Below are 17,480 nucleotides of genomic sequence, written 5' to 3' on the forward strand. Positions count from 1 at the left end.
GCCTACATTACAAACTAGAAGCGTGAGATTTGAAAGATAAGGGCATTTCAGGAAAGTTTCATGAAATATTTAAAGGTGTTATGGGAAATTGGAGGCCTCAACATTTGCTTTTAGGTTGGACACATACCAGAGATCAGCTTTGCCTCTATTTTGAATCTGTCTGTTTCAAACTTCTTGGCAATGTAATGTGAAATCACTGGAGGAATACGCACCATGTAAACATAATATCACCTCAAGAATTATAACCAAATATTGACACGGTTTGCCTTTACAAGGTAGAACTTGAAGATTAGTTGTTTTTCTTTTTTAAAGTAGCACTTCATTAATTGCACCACTTGGTGGCGCTGAGGAGCTGTTTGTGTAGCACCTGGCATCATGCCGGGGGTCAGAGCCACAAACCCTGGGAAAAGCAGTGCTTTGTCCATATAAGGCTGCAATCCATCCGCTTCCCTCTTCCTCCTCAGCTCCCTTCCTCTGTCTTTCTCAGACCAGAGGGATATTTACAGAGAGAGTGCCTCGGCCAGCCTGCCCTTCCTTATTAGGAGCTCAGCTTGTTGTCAGTACTTCTACCCTGTAGGACAGTGGTCCACCTCTCTGCTCTCAGATGAGACAAACAGATGGATGACTGGTGTTAACTTCACTTAAATGCAAATGGACGAAAGCTAAAAAGACAACAGGAGCCTCACAGCTTTTGCCCAGACGTCCACTGAGCGCTCATCCAACAGATGTGATCACACTTATTTCTGTCCTGTCAGTCAAGCCACACATGATGCACGGTCCACCAGGGAGCAGCTGTAGATTGATGCAGCAGTCCAAACACACTGTAAATGCATCTTATCCTCGCTGTGTGTGTGTCTGTGTGAGAGAGTCGTAGTGTTGCAGCTGTTCCCCCTTTCTTTCTCCCCAGTGATGTAAGGCATCTGGCTACCAGAAAACAGAACAACTGTACACAGAGATGATACAAGTATGGGATTGGTGAAGCAAACAACAAAAAAAGCAAACAAGGTGACTACAAATCCCAAAAGTGACCAATCTGAGCACACCACCGGTCACAGCACATTACTATAAAGCACAGAACCTAAGCGAGACTCAGTGATGTGGATGGGTACGACATGGGGGTAAGTCCTGATCTAAAAGGAATATTTCACATGAAGCAACAATTTTAGTGTGGACAGAGCGGTCCATAAAAACCAGGCAGTCACTACAAACACACTTTTTTTTTTTATTAGGGTGCAGACATCCATTCAATATATTAGAAAACCAACATGTGAAGAAAGGCTACATGGAATTTTACTTCAAAAAGGGTATTATTACTCAAGACTAATATTTATACACAGATAATATACATGACCATGCTCTCCTGCAAGAGAGGAATCAACAATGAAAAACTATGAAAATATCTTTGTCAATGGCAATAATTAAAACCATTCATAGCATAATAGGCTTTGACAGAACAGCAATTTCTATAATTGTGCAATGACCTTTGACCTTCAGCTATGGGTAACTTCTCCCTCCACTTGGTAAGTGAGAAGGCGCTGCTCTGAAATAAGTGTGTCTGCCTGGAGGACGGGCTAAACCTCGCAGATCGTTTATTGCTTTGCAGAGTAAAGTGCTGTGGTCAACTGACCTGGTTCTGTGGTCATTTTTTTAAAGAGCAAGGAGTGTGTGTCTGTGGTCACAAAAATAAAAATGAATGTGGGGAAGTGCATAGGTGGAGAGGTAGGTGGGTTCAAACACTTGCATGTGGAAACAAAACAACCCAACAGAGCATCATGAACTCCCCCGGTCGTCATCAGGACATGGCTGAAAGTGAAGAGCCTGATTTCAGAGTTGGGTTTTCAAAGAACTACACCAAAACCTTTAGAGCTTCACAAGACCTAAAATTTGAACTGTGAGTGGGGTAAATTTGTGAATGTGTGACATGAGTGTGTTCACAAAAAAAAATAAATAATAAAGTGGGAGCTTTAAGGCCCAAGCTGCCTTGTGCGCTCGTGGATCGTGCATCCGGGAAGTACGTGATGCACGCAGAGGAATGTGTGTGCATGTCAGTGTAACCCTTGATGCACAGTCGGACTAGATGTTGTGTTTTGTGAGTTGCACCAGCCGTGGGCATTCTGGCTGTTGTCAAGTCTCATGTTGCTGTTGTGGGAGCCTCTGACCAAAGCCAAAGGCCATCGTGCCATAGTTCTTCCTGTGTCAAACACGCATTAAAAGGCACACAAAAGCCACTCCAGCCGTTCAGAGTGGCATCACAATCCAAGACAAGCTGTGGTGTTCACGTAACGTAGGACATTCTGATGCTTCTCTCCCCCCTCTTTCGTTCACTCGCTTGCTCTTTGGCACCAGGAGGAATGTGTGGAAGGAAGGAAGGAGGGATGGACGAATGAATGGATGGATGGATGGATGGTGAGAAGGAGGGAGGGGGTTCCCTGCTCTTCATGCGTGTCTCTGTCCCTGTCTATTTGGAGAGTTTGCTGATGACACGGATCAGTGCTCCATTTTCATCTTTAAGACGCTGGTTATCCGCTCTCAGGTCAACCAGAACCTGTTGGTGAAAATTGAGCTCACGTTAAACACAACTTAAAATTTAAAACCAGTTTGAATTTCAATATATGATTTTATTGTTTGTTTTCATGTCAGTTTTCACAGCAGATAGACTCATAGCAGGAAGAAGCACTCAATTACACTTCAGTTACATTTAAAAGTGGACATTTTCTATATTTTAAGAAGCAATTAGAGCTTCTTTAAAAAAAGAATAAACATATAGTTTGACATTTGGGAAATATTCTTATTTGCTTTACTGCTAAGAGTTAGATTAAAAGACTGATAACACTCACGACTGTACAGTAAATATGAAGCTATAACCATCAGACAGTTAGCTTAGCATAAAGACTGGAAACAGGGGAAACAAGCTTCCATACGAAGGTAACATAATCTGCCTTCCAGCACTTACAAAGCTCACTAATAGATACCTCTTGTGTGTTTACAAACAGGTTACACGCTGGACACTTTTTTTAGAACCGGGAGCAGTTGCAAGAATTAAAGTTACAATGAATTTATTGCCACAAGTGCATTTCATCTTATTGTGCCAGCTGCTGTCAGGAGATTTCATGAGAATGCCATCAATCTGTTCATCTAACTCTCAGCAACACATGAAATAAGCATATCTCTGCTTATTTCATGTTCTGTTGAACTATACCTTTAAAGGCTTACATCCTTCACGTATTCATTCCTAATTACTGAAAAGTAAGGTCAGACAATTTATAAATGAGTCACTGTGTTTCACTTCAACAGTTATGAGAGTGGAGATTGGTAAAAAATACCCATTTGAGGTAATGTGAAAAATGACCAGATTAATCCATCACATGTAACAGAACAAAAATAGTCAAAAACCTGACACGCTGCAGCATGACACAGCTTCACAGTGTACCTCCACAACACTGCACAAGCTAAAGCCAAGCTAATCAAGCAGGAGCATGCAAAGTGTCTGTGGCCATGATAAGAACGTGTCCTCACCTTTAGCTCCTCCTCCAGCTCTGCCATCCGCCGCTCCAACATCCTCCGGTCCTGATGGCAAGGAGATGCGAGGGATTGTGTGTGTTTGTGTTTGTGTGTGTGTGTGTGTGTGTGTGCATGGGGTGGGGGGGTGATGAGGAGAAGAAGGTAGACCACAAAAGGTAAGTGAAAACATGTGAGAAAGTTGTACAAAGTGTGTGTGTGTGTGTGTGTGTGTGTGTATGTGAAGGGGGTGGCATCAAAAGACAGCAGGGGTGGCTGTAGTGAGGCAGTTGAAGCTACAACAATAACAAGTGACATCATGCTTTACCTTTCTCTCCAGCTCCAGCAAGGCCGAACAGTCACTGAAGCGCTCCTGCCTCTGTTGGATACAACAAATACATAACATTAACATCATCACCCCAACCAGCCCCGGACTGGCCATCGGGAGCACCAACAGAATTCCCCGTGGCCTGGCAAGCCGCTCGGCCTGAAGTGTGAGGCCAAAAATGCTGCTTAGGCCTACTCATATGTCAAAGAGAGTCAGCTGCAGTCCCTCTGAACTGCAGGACCATCAGCCTCTCGTCCGTTTTCAACCCCGTAGTAAGATCTCTGTCAGTCATCACACACAGTTGGTCGCATGCACATACACATCCACATCCACACAGCGTTCCTTCAGCGCGTGGAGAGTGCATGGCCAAGCAGTGCGGTGAAAAAAAACGGACAGCACAGCAGAAAGAGAGAGAAAGAAAACATGGAGCTGAGAGTGAGCGCATGACAAAGAGAAAAACTCAGGAGGAAAGTGCTGCGAAATGCTGTAAAATTACAGATAGCTTCACATGCAAGGAACATGGCTGGGGTTTAAAAAAAGAAAAAAACATATGAGCAAGGCCACCCTCAGCAGGTTGAATCACAACACCTTTCCCAAGTTTATTCTATGCTTTAAAAAAATTCATCATGTATGAAGGAGAGCAGGTGATGCGAACACATGTAAATAATCTGGACCTGAACAATATTTTTAATTTTTTAATTTAATTAATATCTGCCAGGGGGAATCATGTTAATTTACTCAGGGCTACCAGAGTTTCACAATGATAAGCATTAGCATAAACATAAGAAACGTCAGGTGCAAAACAAACACTCCGAAAAGTCCACATCAGTGTTATGTTTATTTATTCCTGTTGTCTTAATTATAGAAGTGCAAATGACTAACCCTTGAAACCGAAGACACATGGATGTTTTCAACTATTTTGGATGTTTTTCTTAAAAACGAAAAGTAAAAGATATGTTACCAGCATGAACAGTAAACAGAAAGACTATTTTACCAAAATGCTTAGAGTACGTGGTGTGTTGTGAATGGAGTGATTGTGGCGATTGGCCTGGACTGACATTAGATTCCCAGTCTGCCTCTGGCCCCAACACACAAGTGGTCATGAAGTAAAGCATGTCAGTTACACAGTATTATGTGTTTGCTAACGTTAGCTAACATTAGCGACTAGGAGCTGGTGCTTATCAATATAACTCTTCATTTTAAAGAAAAACAACATGCTGTTTCTTGCTTGCAATAGTTAAAAAGTCCCATTTTAATCTCTCGGGTCAGATTCTTGTAAGACATCATCTTTAGATCATGTGACTGAGAGAGAGTGGAATGAAGCCACCAGCAGGAAAACAAAAACACATGGCTGCGTCCGCAATCAGTCACTTTCCAATTCACATTACAGAGTGAATTCAACTTATGGGCTAAAGACAAAACACAATGAACACAACTCAGGTCATTATTTCATCTAACAGCTGAGCACATTTGCCTTATTTTATCCTTGTCTATGTAATGCATAAAGACCTGCTGAACACCCAGCTGATTCATGTCTATGAACGATGCCTATTGCTGTTTTTTTTGTTTTACTTTTGTGACAAAATCTTTGAAATGCTTGTGATGTCTTTAACCGTGGTGCAACAGGAGCACAAACCAAGACAAGTCCATACCACCGTTAACATTAGCCACAGTTAGCCAAATTGAGTGAGGCTATAGAGGTAATGACTTGTATTTATAATAAAATATTTAAATCACGAGGAAAAAACAGAGAGAAAGATGGAAACATCCCAAACATCACTTCCATCTTAAAAAGTAGTATCTGCATACCCAAACCAACATGTTTACAAGTAATAGCCACCAGAACTAAACATAGAAAAGGATGTAAATACTGGCCACTACTGTAAAACCTGTCAATTACCATCCCAAGTTTTCTGTTTTGGCACAGGGGTATTTACAATAACAGTCTGAGTCTGAGTCACCTGTGTGGCCTTTTCCAATTCCAGCCTGGTCTGACTGACAATCCTCTGGGTGTCCTGTAGCTGAGCCTGGAGTTGACTGTTTTCTCTGGAGACCTCCTCGAACAACTGACAGACAGACAGACAGAGAGAAGTAAATAACCAGGAGAAATAAGAAAGTCAAATTTTGAGACCTTGATGTCAGTTTTGTCTGCTGACCTTCTTAAAATCCTTGGTCTCAGAACCTCCTCCCTGGGTACAGTCGTTACAGGAGATGTCTGACCTGAGTAGATGAGCAGAGGTCAGAGATACTGCTATCACAGAGATTGTGCTGACTGAATGGAGAAAGAGGGCAAATCAAACCGGTCAAAGGCTAAATTCGTACCTGGAACTCAAGTGCCTGACTGTCTGTAAACAGAGAAGACAAGCAAACAAGTTATGGTCGGTGTCTAAGGTTTCAGTCCCTTAGAGATCACAAACAAATAAACACAAACACACACACCTGTGGATCCAGCCCACTGCCTGAGAACTCTTCCTCTCCACTCGGGTCATTGTCATCGCTCTGCAGATGATATACACAACAACGCATGTTGCTATAAAACACTAAAGTCAAGTTACAACACTGGATATTGGATTTGCTGTTTTCACTGCTGCTCATGTTAACGAACTTCCCTTGATGTTTGCCGCTGTTGAATTTGTCTTTTCTTGTTAGGATGGTGTGCTACCCATCGTGATAAAAAGATGTTTACCTCCCCAGTCCTCTGTGCCTTCCTTCTGGCCCGAGCTTGTCTCCTCTCCCTGCGCTCCCTGGCCCATCGCTCTGTCTCACTCTCCCCTGTGCTGGCCTCAACATCTGGAACAAAGCCAGACAGCAGTCGTTCAAGAGCAAATCAGACATTTCAACAAGTGCCGCATCTTCAAGCTCGAGATTTTGTTGGCAAACGGGAAGTGGTGATGTGTTACCTCTCTTGTCAGATGTCTGAGGTCGTGCAGTGCCGGTGGGCTGTGTGAGGCCCAGCAGGTCAGACTTCTGCAGGCTGGCAATACGAGACCTCCAGCTCACTTCCTGTAAACACAGTATCCACAGCTATGTGATGTCACATGCCGTTATATAAGTACAGCAAACGCAAGCCTATAACTGTGAAATATGGCTCTCACCCCTTCCTCTCCCTTCTTGGTTTTTGCTTCCTTCTCTTTCTCCTTCTCCTCCTCCTCTTCCTTTTTTTCTCTCCCTTTGTTGTCCGTCTTCATCGTCTTTTCTGCCTCCTGCAGATCTGTTAGCGTCACCCCCTTGATACAAAAACAAAATAGAGAGAACGTGGTCTTATCTACTCGACTGACATCCAATATGCCTGAAAATAACAAACCAGGGTGTACAGTTAAGATGTGAGCAGGTGATGTTTGTTACCTGTGTGGAGCGGCGGGACTGCCGTGCATGTCGAGAGCGAGCCTTCCTCTGTGCCTCTGCCTCCTCATCTCGCACTGGTGTCAGGTATGACCTACACCAGTCACATACTTTTAGTTTCAATGCAGCACCATCATCAATTTACAAACCTCAGCCCTTTCCATCTATAAACACAAACAAAAGCCTTGACTCACTTGCGCCTCTGCTTGGTCTCCTGCTCGCCTGTGGTCGTGCCTTGAGAGTTGGAGGTGGCAGACTGATCCTTCTTTTCTGTCTGTTCCTGAGGAAGCCTTAAGGAGAAAGATAAGAGTGCTGCCATCAGATACATCAGATAAATCGGGTAAACGATTTGAAAATGGAGTATCAAAATGAAGTACCTCTGGGCCAAGACGCTATTAAGGCGGCTGAGTCCAGCAGAGCTTGTTCCTGTGCTGGCTGAGGTCACAGCGGGGTCATCCAGTCTCTTTCCATAAGATGAGCTAGAGAGACGAAGCCCATTGGAAACACAAAAAGCATCTTTCACAGCCACACACGCACACACAAATTAGTATTCACTGCTGAGGGGAACGTAATAAGCTGTGACAGAGCAAAAACAATCACATACAAACAGGAGAGCAAACAAATACGAGACGGGCTGTGAGCAGCTGACTGACCTGTGAAGCAAAGAGGGGGTGGAGCTAGTGAGATCATTCCCTGATTGACTATGAAGGCGCCGGGTGTAAGAGGAGCTACGGCTCAGCCAACTGAGAGAGAGAGACGGGGTGACAAGGGCACATATGCAATGACTCAGAAAAGCAGATTCTGGTTTCACAAGCGCAGAAGCACATGAGGGCACAGGCCCCACCTGTTGGAGTTGTCAGGGCTGCTGTCTGGAATACTGAAGAGTCTCCGTGTCGGGATGGGCGGTACCCGGGCGAGCCTCGGCTCCTGAGAGTAAGAAGTGAGATGATTTTTATTGTTTTTGTTTTTTTAATGTGACTCAGCAAAAGGAAGTTGTGAAAGAAGCCTCTATTTGGAGTCATATTAGATTTATAAAATAATAGCCAGTTTCATAGCTGTGTAAATCCTTGAATCATGTGAAGGCATGTAGTGTGTACCTTCGTCTCGGCCTCAGAGCTGAGACGGGGGCTGGAGGCTGAACGGGTCATGCCCAGGCCGGTCTCTGCAGGTCTGCTGGGGTCTTGGCTGGAGTCGGACAGTCCAGCTGAGCCCAGAGTCACCGAGCTGCCCGCCTTCCTCAGAGACGTTCTCCACGAGCCTGGGGCCTCGGTACTTGGAGGCTTGTTTGCGTCCTGCTACAGAGGCGGCCAAAGTAATCATCTTTATCGTTCAGTATTGTTCACACTTGATGTTCTCTAAATAACAGCTCCACATACTTTACCTTTTTCACTTGGCTTGCAGCAGTACTTGTTGACATGGAGGTAGGAAGCAGGCTGGTGGTGTTGCGTTTGTTGTTCAAGTTGTTTATGAGTTCTCTGTTTTTTGCTTTTTCTGCAACCATACAAAGGTCAGAAATGAATAATTCACTAGTAAAATAAGAAAAAACAGGCATAAAACCCATCTGATATTATATCTCAAATATAACTCCTCTCTCAGCAGCAGTTTCTCTCACCCGACTCCGCGTCACTCTCCGATTCGCTCTCCTCTTCTGAACTGGAGCTGCTAGAGGCCTTCCCCTGGCTCTGAGACTGGCTCTGTCCCGTCTGGCCTTCCTCCTCCTCATCCTCAGCCGGGCTGCTCGGCAGGGCGGGGGGCGGGTGCTTTTCGCGCTCGTGGAGGCAGATCTTCTCCTTGCTGCTCATACGAGAGATTGAAGTCCTGCGGGGGCGGGGCCAAGGTGGGGTGGAACAACAGGTGGCATGCAGGGAGCTGATCAGTGAGGGCAATCACTCCATGTGCAGCCAATTAGAGCGGGCATGCAACACGTCAGTGGGTGGAATGGTGGGTCACTATCTATGGTGCCATGTGCAGCAGCATTGCTGTCTTACCACTGGGTCAACATTTAGCTGACTGTTAACTTCTACCTACACCTTCTTAATTCTTTTAAATCACTGATTTCACGCGTTTTATAATCCTTCCTCGGCATGTGAGAATACAAACTTAACAGCAACAGATCCTCCAAACAAAGGATGGAACAATGCACATACTGTATACTACAAAGTATATGCGCTGTACTAATTATAGTGTACCATGTAGGCTTTTCATATGCAAAAAATTAACTTCTGCTGTTCTTGACTACAACCACTATAAAGTTTAAAGGCTTAAGGGCTACTAGAGTTGGACAATATAAATAAGTATATGATGAGATGACGCCAAATGAAGCATATTGTTAATGCAGAGGCGTCTATCACTATGCCATCTCTGGCTGTGTCAGACCATTGCAAGCAATAGTTGTCAGTTATTTCGGTCTTATGTTTGGTCTTATTTTATGACAGCGATTTAAAATGATCTATAATGTACTTAAACTGAGGGAGGATTTTATCCACCCATAAGCACTAATTAGAAACTCTTTCAAAAGATATTTTAGTTAAATGTTTCTTGTATTTTTGTTCTCCTTTGTGATGGCAGTCATAATAAGCCAGTTATTATTCTTATTCTTGGTCTTATTCTTATGTCTCCTCCTGTCCATTAAAACTGAGCCAAACTCAAGTATATATGCTTGTGTTTTCAGATATACTATATCTTTTAATTTCATCAACATGTACCATACACACTACAAAAATAGTTTTGTATTCAGCATGACCCTGGGAGCCTGTTGCTAATTGCTACGTTTGCCCAGTGTAATGTCACTGGATAGAAAGTAAAGTGGTTCAAAGGAATGCTGGGACTGGTCACATCTGCATGCAAACTACTGGTACTGGGATTACTGGGATTCAACTGAGGAACAGCATAGCGAGTGCCCAGACACACACAAACACAAACACACACACACACACTGGCACTGACCTGCGTGTGCGAACTGGTACCATGGAGATATGCGTGCTGGTCTCAATAACAGGGGTCTGTTTCTCTTTCTCGCTGCGTAACTGAAAAGGAATATAAACATGCATAAACACAGAGAACATTCACTGCTGTAACCCCATCAATCATATCAGGTTTATCTAACTGAGTGAGATAGTCACAGAGCCCGTGTGGAAGCAGACTCACAGCATTTTGTTTCTTCTGTAGCTCCTCCAGAGCGTCTACAAGGTTCTCATCTGCAACATCTAGAGGTGTTTGGCCCTACAAAGACGTTCACAGAGAATCATCATCAGCCACGGCACAAGCAGAGGTTTAGATTACAGCGGTTCGTGCCAAGTGAAAAGATTGTTTGCATTGCTCGCTCACCACATTGTTGACAGCAGCCATATCGCACATGTTTTCGGAGAGCAGGGTGCACACCTCCTCCTGTCCCCAGTGAGCCGCTGCATGCAGGGGCGTCCACCCGTCTATGTCCCGGCTGTCCACATCCACCCCACACTGCAACAGCACCCTGAAGGGAGGAGAGAGAGAGGATGCGAGGGATATCCAGGAGGAGTAGAATATGAAAAAACAAACAAAAAAGTCCAACTCGCCGTGATACCAAAATAAGACAAACGCTAACAAGCCGTCATTGCTCTTGTGTGTGTGGTCTGATGCTCACTTCAGGACTTCAATGTAGCCTTTGGCAGCAGCAACGTGCAGAGCGGTCGCCTTGGTGTTTGGATGAGGTGTGAGAGTGCCACCTCCTGCCAGCACCGCCATGGCATCATGAAGCATGACCCTCTCCTCCTCCTTTCTGGCGTTGTCCACGTCAATTCCTGTGACAAACAGCGTCAAATAAAAACACAGACACAAGCACAAATTTAATTTTAGAAACAGAAAATAAACTTAGGTGTCAGTTTCATTTATAACACATACCGCAAGCTGCGGATAACAGACAAAATATTCAGTGTGACATTCAGTTTCACCGTGATAAAGATATAAGCCTGGAGAGTCAGTACACTTCAGTGCTATGGAGGTCACAGAGCATTCGACACACAGTGACTCTGGCCTCATTTCTTTGCCTATTTTTGTCTTCTCTGGGTGAGACGTGTCGTAAAAACAGGACAAAAATGCAAAGGAAGTTTTGGGGCCATTCATTGGTTTTCAAATCTGTTTTTTTTTTTTTTAAATGCCCAAAGTAGATGATGTCAATAATTCATTTACTTTTATTGGGGAAAAAATTAGCTGATGCCAAAGCTGTTCAGAACTGCTCATTGAAACCTCACAAAGTAAACAGAAAAGGCCTAACTAAACGCTCCTAATCATCTACACTGTGCTCACATTACGTAAAGTATCGGCAGCTAACTTTCAGCTGCCATTTGCAAGTTATGATCTGACACTTCATGTAAAGAACAAGAGTGTTTAAAGACATAATCCACCCATCAGTGAAATGAAATGAAGTGAAAAGTTCTCAGTTCATTTAGCATAATAACTTAACATGTATTGGTTCCACAATTAAAAGGTTTAAAGCATTTATTAAAACACAACTAAACATCAAAACTGAATGTGAAAACAATGTAGTTTTAGCATTTATTATTTATAACTAGTAACTGAGAAATGGTTATTTTAACCATCATCACACAGTCGTGACTGCTGTCAAATATTTAAATTACCCTTAGACCTGATGAGAACACCTACATGTCACATAACATTGTGGCTGTACATGAGATTAAGAAGATCACATGCACAACCACGCCTCAACAGGACTGAAAAGTTGGACTGTAGGAGTTAATGTTGGCACAGAGTGACTCCTCACCTTGCTTTTTGATTTCAGCTTTGAGAAGCCTCTCCATGGCGTCTTCCGTGGCCACATCCAGAGGAAGCTCCCCTTCACTGTTCACCGCCCCGACGTGAGCGCCATGCTCGATCAGATATCTTTAAAAACAAAAATACAGTCATCATAGTGACACTAAAACTAGACTTCAGTAGAATACATATTACTTTATTACATGACATTGTTGTCACTGTCCATTACAATACTCTGTACAATGTATATCTCTAAATTCAGTGTGGTCCTAAGCCTTAGAAATACTCAGGACTATTTAAATTATAAAAGATAGTGATGTGTCAGCGTTGTCATGTCAATACTCACTTAGCTATCTGTATGAAGCCACAGGAGGCTGCAGCATGCAGAGGAGTCCAGCCCTCGTTGTCCCCTCTGTTGACATCACTCCCGCTCTCTACCAGAAACTGCACCATTTCCGCGTTTTCATCAATACAGGCCTGCCAGAGGACACACAGCCACATGACGGACCGCTATACACATTTATTGTTTGTCTTTATCTTAAGAATCCCCCCTACGCAAATAAAAAAAATAGGAACCAGACAGTAAGGATCAGTCAGTCCAGTTTCAGTATAGTAAAGAGGGTCTTTGACCCATCTCATTTGATTTGTTGTGAAAGGCAAAACTGCAGTCACTTCCAAAATCTATTAAATTCAACTGAAGCTCTGGGGCTAAAACAATGACTACTGTGTCTACTCTTTGTAATGATTTTCTGTTAAGTGGGCTGCTAAAAGCCCTCAAGTACTTTCCAAAACAGTGGAATGAGTGAGACAGCGAATCTATTTAGCTGTTTTTCCTGAGGCAAAGACAAGCTAAGATCCCAATGTGATGCAACACAAGTCCCAAGATGAATCCCATGAGGACCTCATGGTATTATGTTGACATGTTCCTTTAATTTCTGCTAATATTTATGAGAAAAAACCCTCAGAAGATAGGATCTGTGTATGCTGCAAAACAAAACCAACGTCATTTTGATTCTTCCTGACGGAGACCTGAATGTCTGTGCTAAGTCACATGACAATCCACCTGAAAGCTGTTGAGACATTTCACACAAAAGCAAAATGTCAACCTCATGTTGGGGCCACAGAAACAGTCAGAGGAAAAGTCAAAGGATTCATCCTCCGAGGGGACCTGAATGTCTATACTAAGCTTTATGACAATCCCTCAAATAGTTGTTGAGATATTTCAGTGTTGAACAAAGGGGTGCAACAGCCGACCAACAGACCAACATCGCCAACCACAGAGGCCAAAAGCACTTGAGAAGATTTGGCAGTGTGTACTAGCAGGTAGCTCTAAAACAGACATAAATCAGCCTGAATTGGGTGTTTACAACAAAGATATGAATGATTCTCTAATGATTTAAACAGCAAAGGATTAATCTGTGCTGGTGAAAGGAACAGACACACATATAACACACACATTACTATTAATCCATCTTTGCAAGTACAAAACAAATAATAATAAAAAAAAAAAGTCAAGAAAACCTTTATGAATTATTTTGTTACCCACTTAGCTTTACATATTGTCAAGATACATGTTCAGAAACCCAAACAAGAAACATGTTTATGCGTCAGATTTCAACATTGACAGCTGATGAGACGACGTCTGCTCTCAACAAGACCGCACTCCTTAATTAATGTGACAGTGCAACCCGCCGCTCGCTATCTCCACAGTTATTCTGCAGGATGTCACAGCAGCAAGTGTCTGTAGCTGCACAGAACCCTGTCCACCAGGCCGCCTTAAGCCACCTACTGTAAGAGGCTTTTCTTTTGGGCTAAATCAACTAATCACAAAGCTGCTACAAGTCTCCACCCTCGCTCATAATATAATATAATTAGTTTGGTAGTAGGGTGGAAAAGACAAAAAAAAAAAAAAAGTGGTCATTTTGAGACCATGAGGCTCGTAGTCCAAAACAGAGGAACCTTGTAAGTCAAAAGGAGGGTTGACTTGCAGCAGAGGGGGAGAGCCCACTGAACAAGTGGGTGCTCCAAGCTGAATGAATGAACAGAGGACAACGCTCGCACCCTGCGTGATGCGAGGGTGCACACACAGCCACCCAGCAGACTCCTTCACTGGGTTGTCAAGTGACTCATTGTGGAAATCGCCTCTGACAACAGCAGCTTGTGCCGTTAGCGGAATGTTTTCCATTTCTTCATCTGAAATCCCTAAAGTCCCCACCATGGGGAGTTGGCAAAGGGAGGAAGAGGGAGAAAGAGAGACAGGGAGAAAAGTGGAAGGACGAGGAGCAGGAGGAGGAGGACAAAAGAGAGGGAAAGCATAGTGGAGACGACAGAAAAGCACTGGATGGAGAAGATGGAAAGTTTGCAAGTGTGGGCCTATATTTAATTCTGGTTTCCAGGCAACCGATGAGCAACAGGGGAGAAAAGGATGGAGGGCAGGAGAAGGACCACACTGGGTGACGGTCCCATGTGTGGGCTGGCAGAAATGGGCACCATTTACCCAACATCCAGACAGAAACATGCTCACTTAGTCATCTGAACTGGTCATGGCAAGGCAACTTAATCAAATACACACTCACATGAGAGGGAAAACACCAATCATCTCTGAGCATGACATCACCAGGAGCACACAGGCCAGCTGAACTACAATTCAGCTCCAGTGGGCAGGAAAATTAAAAAGCACCACATCTATGATGTTGCCTAGCACGCTCAGATATCCAAATTAAATCCTGGAGACTGTGCGAAGAGAGCAATGTGTTTATGACACGCGGTATCATAAAAGTGGAGGAAATACTGCATCAGTGAGGGCTTGTGTGACAGTGATGCTGTCCAGACGGTTCCTCTGTGTTATGACTGAAGTCGAGGGGAGGGAGGGACGGACCTGACTGAGCTGCATTAACACTGGAACATGCTCAGAAAGAGGCGCAGCCAATTTGGGACATGCAGAAGTCACAATCCTCAAGCTGTAATTAACAACTAAAGGTTAAATGGTCCTCTTTCAATTCTGCCACAGATGCCCCGTTGATGTTGGTATTCTCGTAGACTTGCTTGAGAAAAGAAAAATACCAAAGACCTTATGATCGGATGATGAAAACCTCTGTGACCTACTATTTTACTGAGAACCCATCAGAGAGTGTCTGACACAAGCCTACCAGTCAGTGCTAATGAATGTCTAAAAATGATGCCACAAGCTCTGGTGTGACCGGTTTTTACTGCTCACTTCCATCCACATATTTTTGTGTTGTGTGTGTTAGAAAAAGAAGCCTAGAACTCGCTACAGACAGCAGTGGCCTACCAACAGGCTAATAAACTAACTATGTCTGTCTACAAAGGCCAAAAAAAAGCTGCTTCTGGCGAAATTAAATCAGGAGACGAGAAGGTGGTGAGAGTTTAGTTTGAGCTAACGTTACTGTGGCTGCCACGTTGAATAGCAAGGGAAACGTTTGGATTAACGTACTTTTTGCCTCTTAACTCGGCGGTAAGTTAGCGTTAGGGCTTCTCCGCTGTGACGCTCATTAACGGGCAAATGCTGAAACGTTGCCGCTAGTCGAGCGACTGCTAGCAGCAACTTACCTCTTAAACACGAAGTTGGTAACAGTAACTTTCTTAACTTACCTGGTGAAGCGCTGTCAGTCCGTCTATATTGGCATGGTTAATGTCAGCTCCCTGTCGGAGCAGCGCTGCCACCTCCTCCCGGTCTCCGGCGGAGCAGGCGGCCATAAACACGGCTCCCTGTGCGAATCGGACTTTCGCCCGCCGCGTCCCGGAAACGCTCAAGGTTTCCCGGGCCTCCGATCCCGTCCGATCCGTCTCCGAGCCCAGCCATCGCTGCAGCTGATCCTGCCGTCGCTGTTTGGCAGCTTCGGACCGGGAATGGTCAGTGGCCGCCATCTTCCCTGGTCTGATTCAGCTCATGGTACGAGGAGAAGTGGAGAGGACGGTTTGGATTGAGCCTCTCCCGGGATGCGCCCCCTGGTGGACACACACTGGAAACAAACCATGAACTTCAGAGCGAACTTCTGACTGAACAGTGGCAGACCTATGCTGCCTTCAAGTGCTACTCGGAAATTCGTTTTGCCAAGGACGTGACCGTATTTTTTCGTAGTACTTCACTGTGGTTGCTTTTCCGTCTAAAACAAATACAAAACAGATATTAATGTCACTGAGACTATGACTTACAAGACAACGATGAAGATTAAAAAAACAACAACAACAGTACACAAATTAGAGTTCATACAAATAACCTTAATAAATCAGTATTTTTTTAGTGTCATGGCATATTTAATTTTAGTATGATTTATTTGCAGTGGCACAAGCACTATACCATCTCAAGACCCAAATTCTAAATATAGGCTTACTAAAAATGTATCATTTTGGCAGGTGTTCTCTTTTTTGTCTATTTTGTAGTGCCATTAGGTGATCATGTGCTGCTACATAAACATCTATATTTATAGGGAGCAAATAAGGTGACTGGCTGATTGACCAACTGTTTATTTTGAATATATAACACACACAAATACAGGTAAAAGACTTGTCGTCATTTAAGATTCAGATTAAAATCTGCATTGACACCAGCTCATGATGGACTTACCGTGGCTGTCTGGGTGAGAATCACAACCAAGCGGTTTACTTTAATAATAGACAGATAAGTAATAGATTGCTTATCCCTTATTGCTTATCCCAGGCTTCCCAGTCTGAAACTTCAGAGGTGAGCTAAACATATGAAAATAAAAAAGGGGCCTGTTTGAGCTAGTTTCAATTTTCCGACTTCTCCTGAAGGTATTGTCAAGTATCTACTGGACCATAGCGTACGTAAACATCTCTGTAATGTAAAATCTCAGTTCAACAAATGTTTTGGTTTTGTGGCAAAACTGTTTGCTTGAGTCTAACAAGGACACCCGCTTAAGCAGCTTTCGTAACGGAATCAGAACAGATAAAACTGTGAGATGGCTTCGTTTGTGAGTTGCGAGCAGGACGACCGCACTGCAGAGGGGATTCCCGGCGTGCGCCTCTAGTGTTGACAGTACGGTACTTTGTCTGTTGACTGTCTGTTCCACACTAAATCCTCTTTGTTATAATGACTGCGTTTGTTGCCATCTGTTTTATTTTGAGCGTTTGAGTTGAGATAAGAGATTCGTTTGTTTTAGTAGATAATATGACGCATATTATGAGGCGGTGAAAAAGTGAGACCAAAATAAGTGAAAGAAAATAGGCCTATTAAAGATTCTTTCAACTTTCAGTTAGTAAATTAGCTTAAAATGTACAAATGAATAGATTCAAATTAATACAGATTTGCAAAAAAAAACATAAAACAACAATTAACAATTAAACTCAACTTTGCAGCATTCAATAGTAAAATGAACCAGAAACTCATTTAATCTTTTGTATTCAACCCGAGATGCCGACTTCCATGTTTCACACTGTTTATGTTACCCTTTTGGCAAACTGTGTCCTACTGTACATGAAAAAGCTTCTTTATTACACTGACAGGTCAGGAATCAGCTGAGATTATTTGTCATTTTGCTCAAATCATCTTGAACCCTCCCAAGAACCCCCCTTCAGGGTA

At 43.5% G+C, this 17,480-nt stretch overlaps 1 protein-coding gene across 4 annotated transcripts; it reads right to left on the reverse strand.

Moving 5' to 3' along the window:
- Nucleotides 1-1,202: 1,202 nt before the first annotated feature.
- Nucleotides 1,203-15,910, reverse strand: zmp:0000001167 (protein phosphatase 1 regulatory subunit 12A). 4 transcript variants are annotated; one of them, XM_046394416.1, is made up of 25 exons: nt 15,530-15,910; nt 12,264-12,394; nt 11,928-12,046; nt 10,791-10,947; nt 10,496-10,640; nt 10,316-10,390; nt 10,115-10,194; nt 8,781-8,986; nt 8,550-8,659; nt 8,266-8,460; nt 8,013-8,095; nt 7,822-7,911; nt 7,546-7,647; nt 7,363-7,458; nt 7,172-7,262; nt 6,922-7,053; nt 6,727-6,829; nt 6,513-6,616; nt 6,266-6,325; nt 6,149-6,171; nt 5,983-6,046; nt 5,788-5,892; nt 3,827-3,877; nt 3,517-3,567; nt 1,203-2,545 (listed from the first exon to the last, which is right to left on the reverse strand). In XM_046394416.1, exons 1-25 carry the CDS (start codon nt 15,803-15,805, stop codon nt 2,459-2,461), a joined length of 2,736 nt encoding a protein of 911 aa, XP_046250372.1. In that variant the 5' UTR covers nt 15,806-15,910; the 3' UTR covers nt 1,203-2,458. The 4 variants fall into 4 exon arrangements, with proteins under 4 accessions (XP_046250372.1, XP_046250371.1, XP_046250374.1 ...); XM_046394415.1 differs by having other exon boundaries at nt 8,266-8,463; XM_046394418.1 differs by lacking the exon at nt 7,822-7,911 and having other exon boundaries at nt 8,266-8,463.
- Between the last annotated feature and the right edge of the window lie 1,570 nt (nt 15,911-17,480).

Source organism: Scatophagus argus, chromosome 7, assembly GCF_020382885.2.
Source record: "Scatophagus argus isolate fScaArg1 chromosome 7, fScaArg1.pri, whole genome shotgun sequence".
Classification (NCBI taxonomy): Eukaryota; Metazoa; Chordata; class Actinopteri; family Scatophagidae; genus Scatophagus; species Scatophagus argus.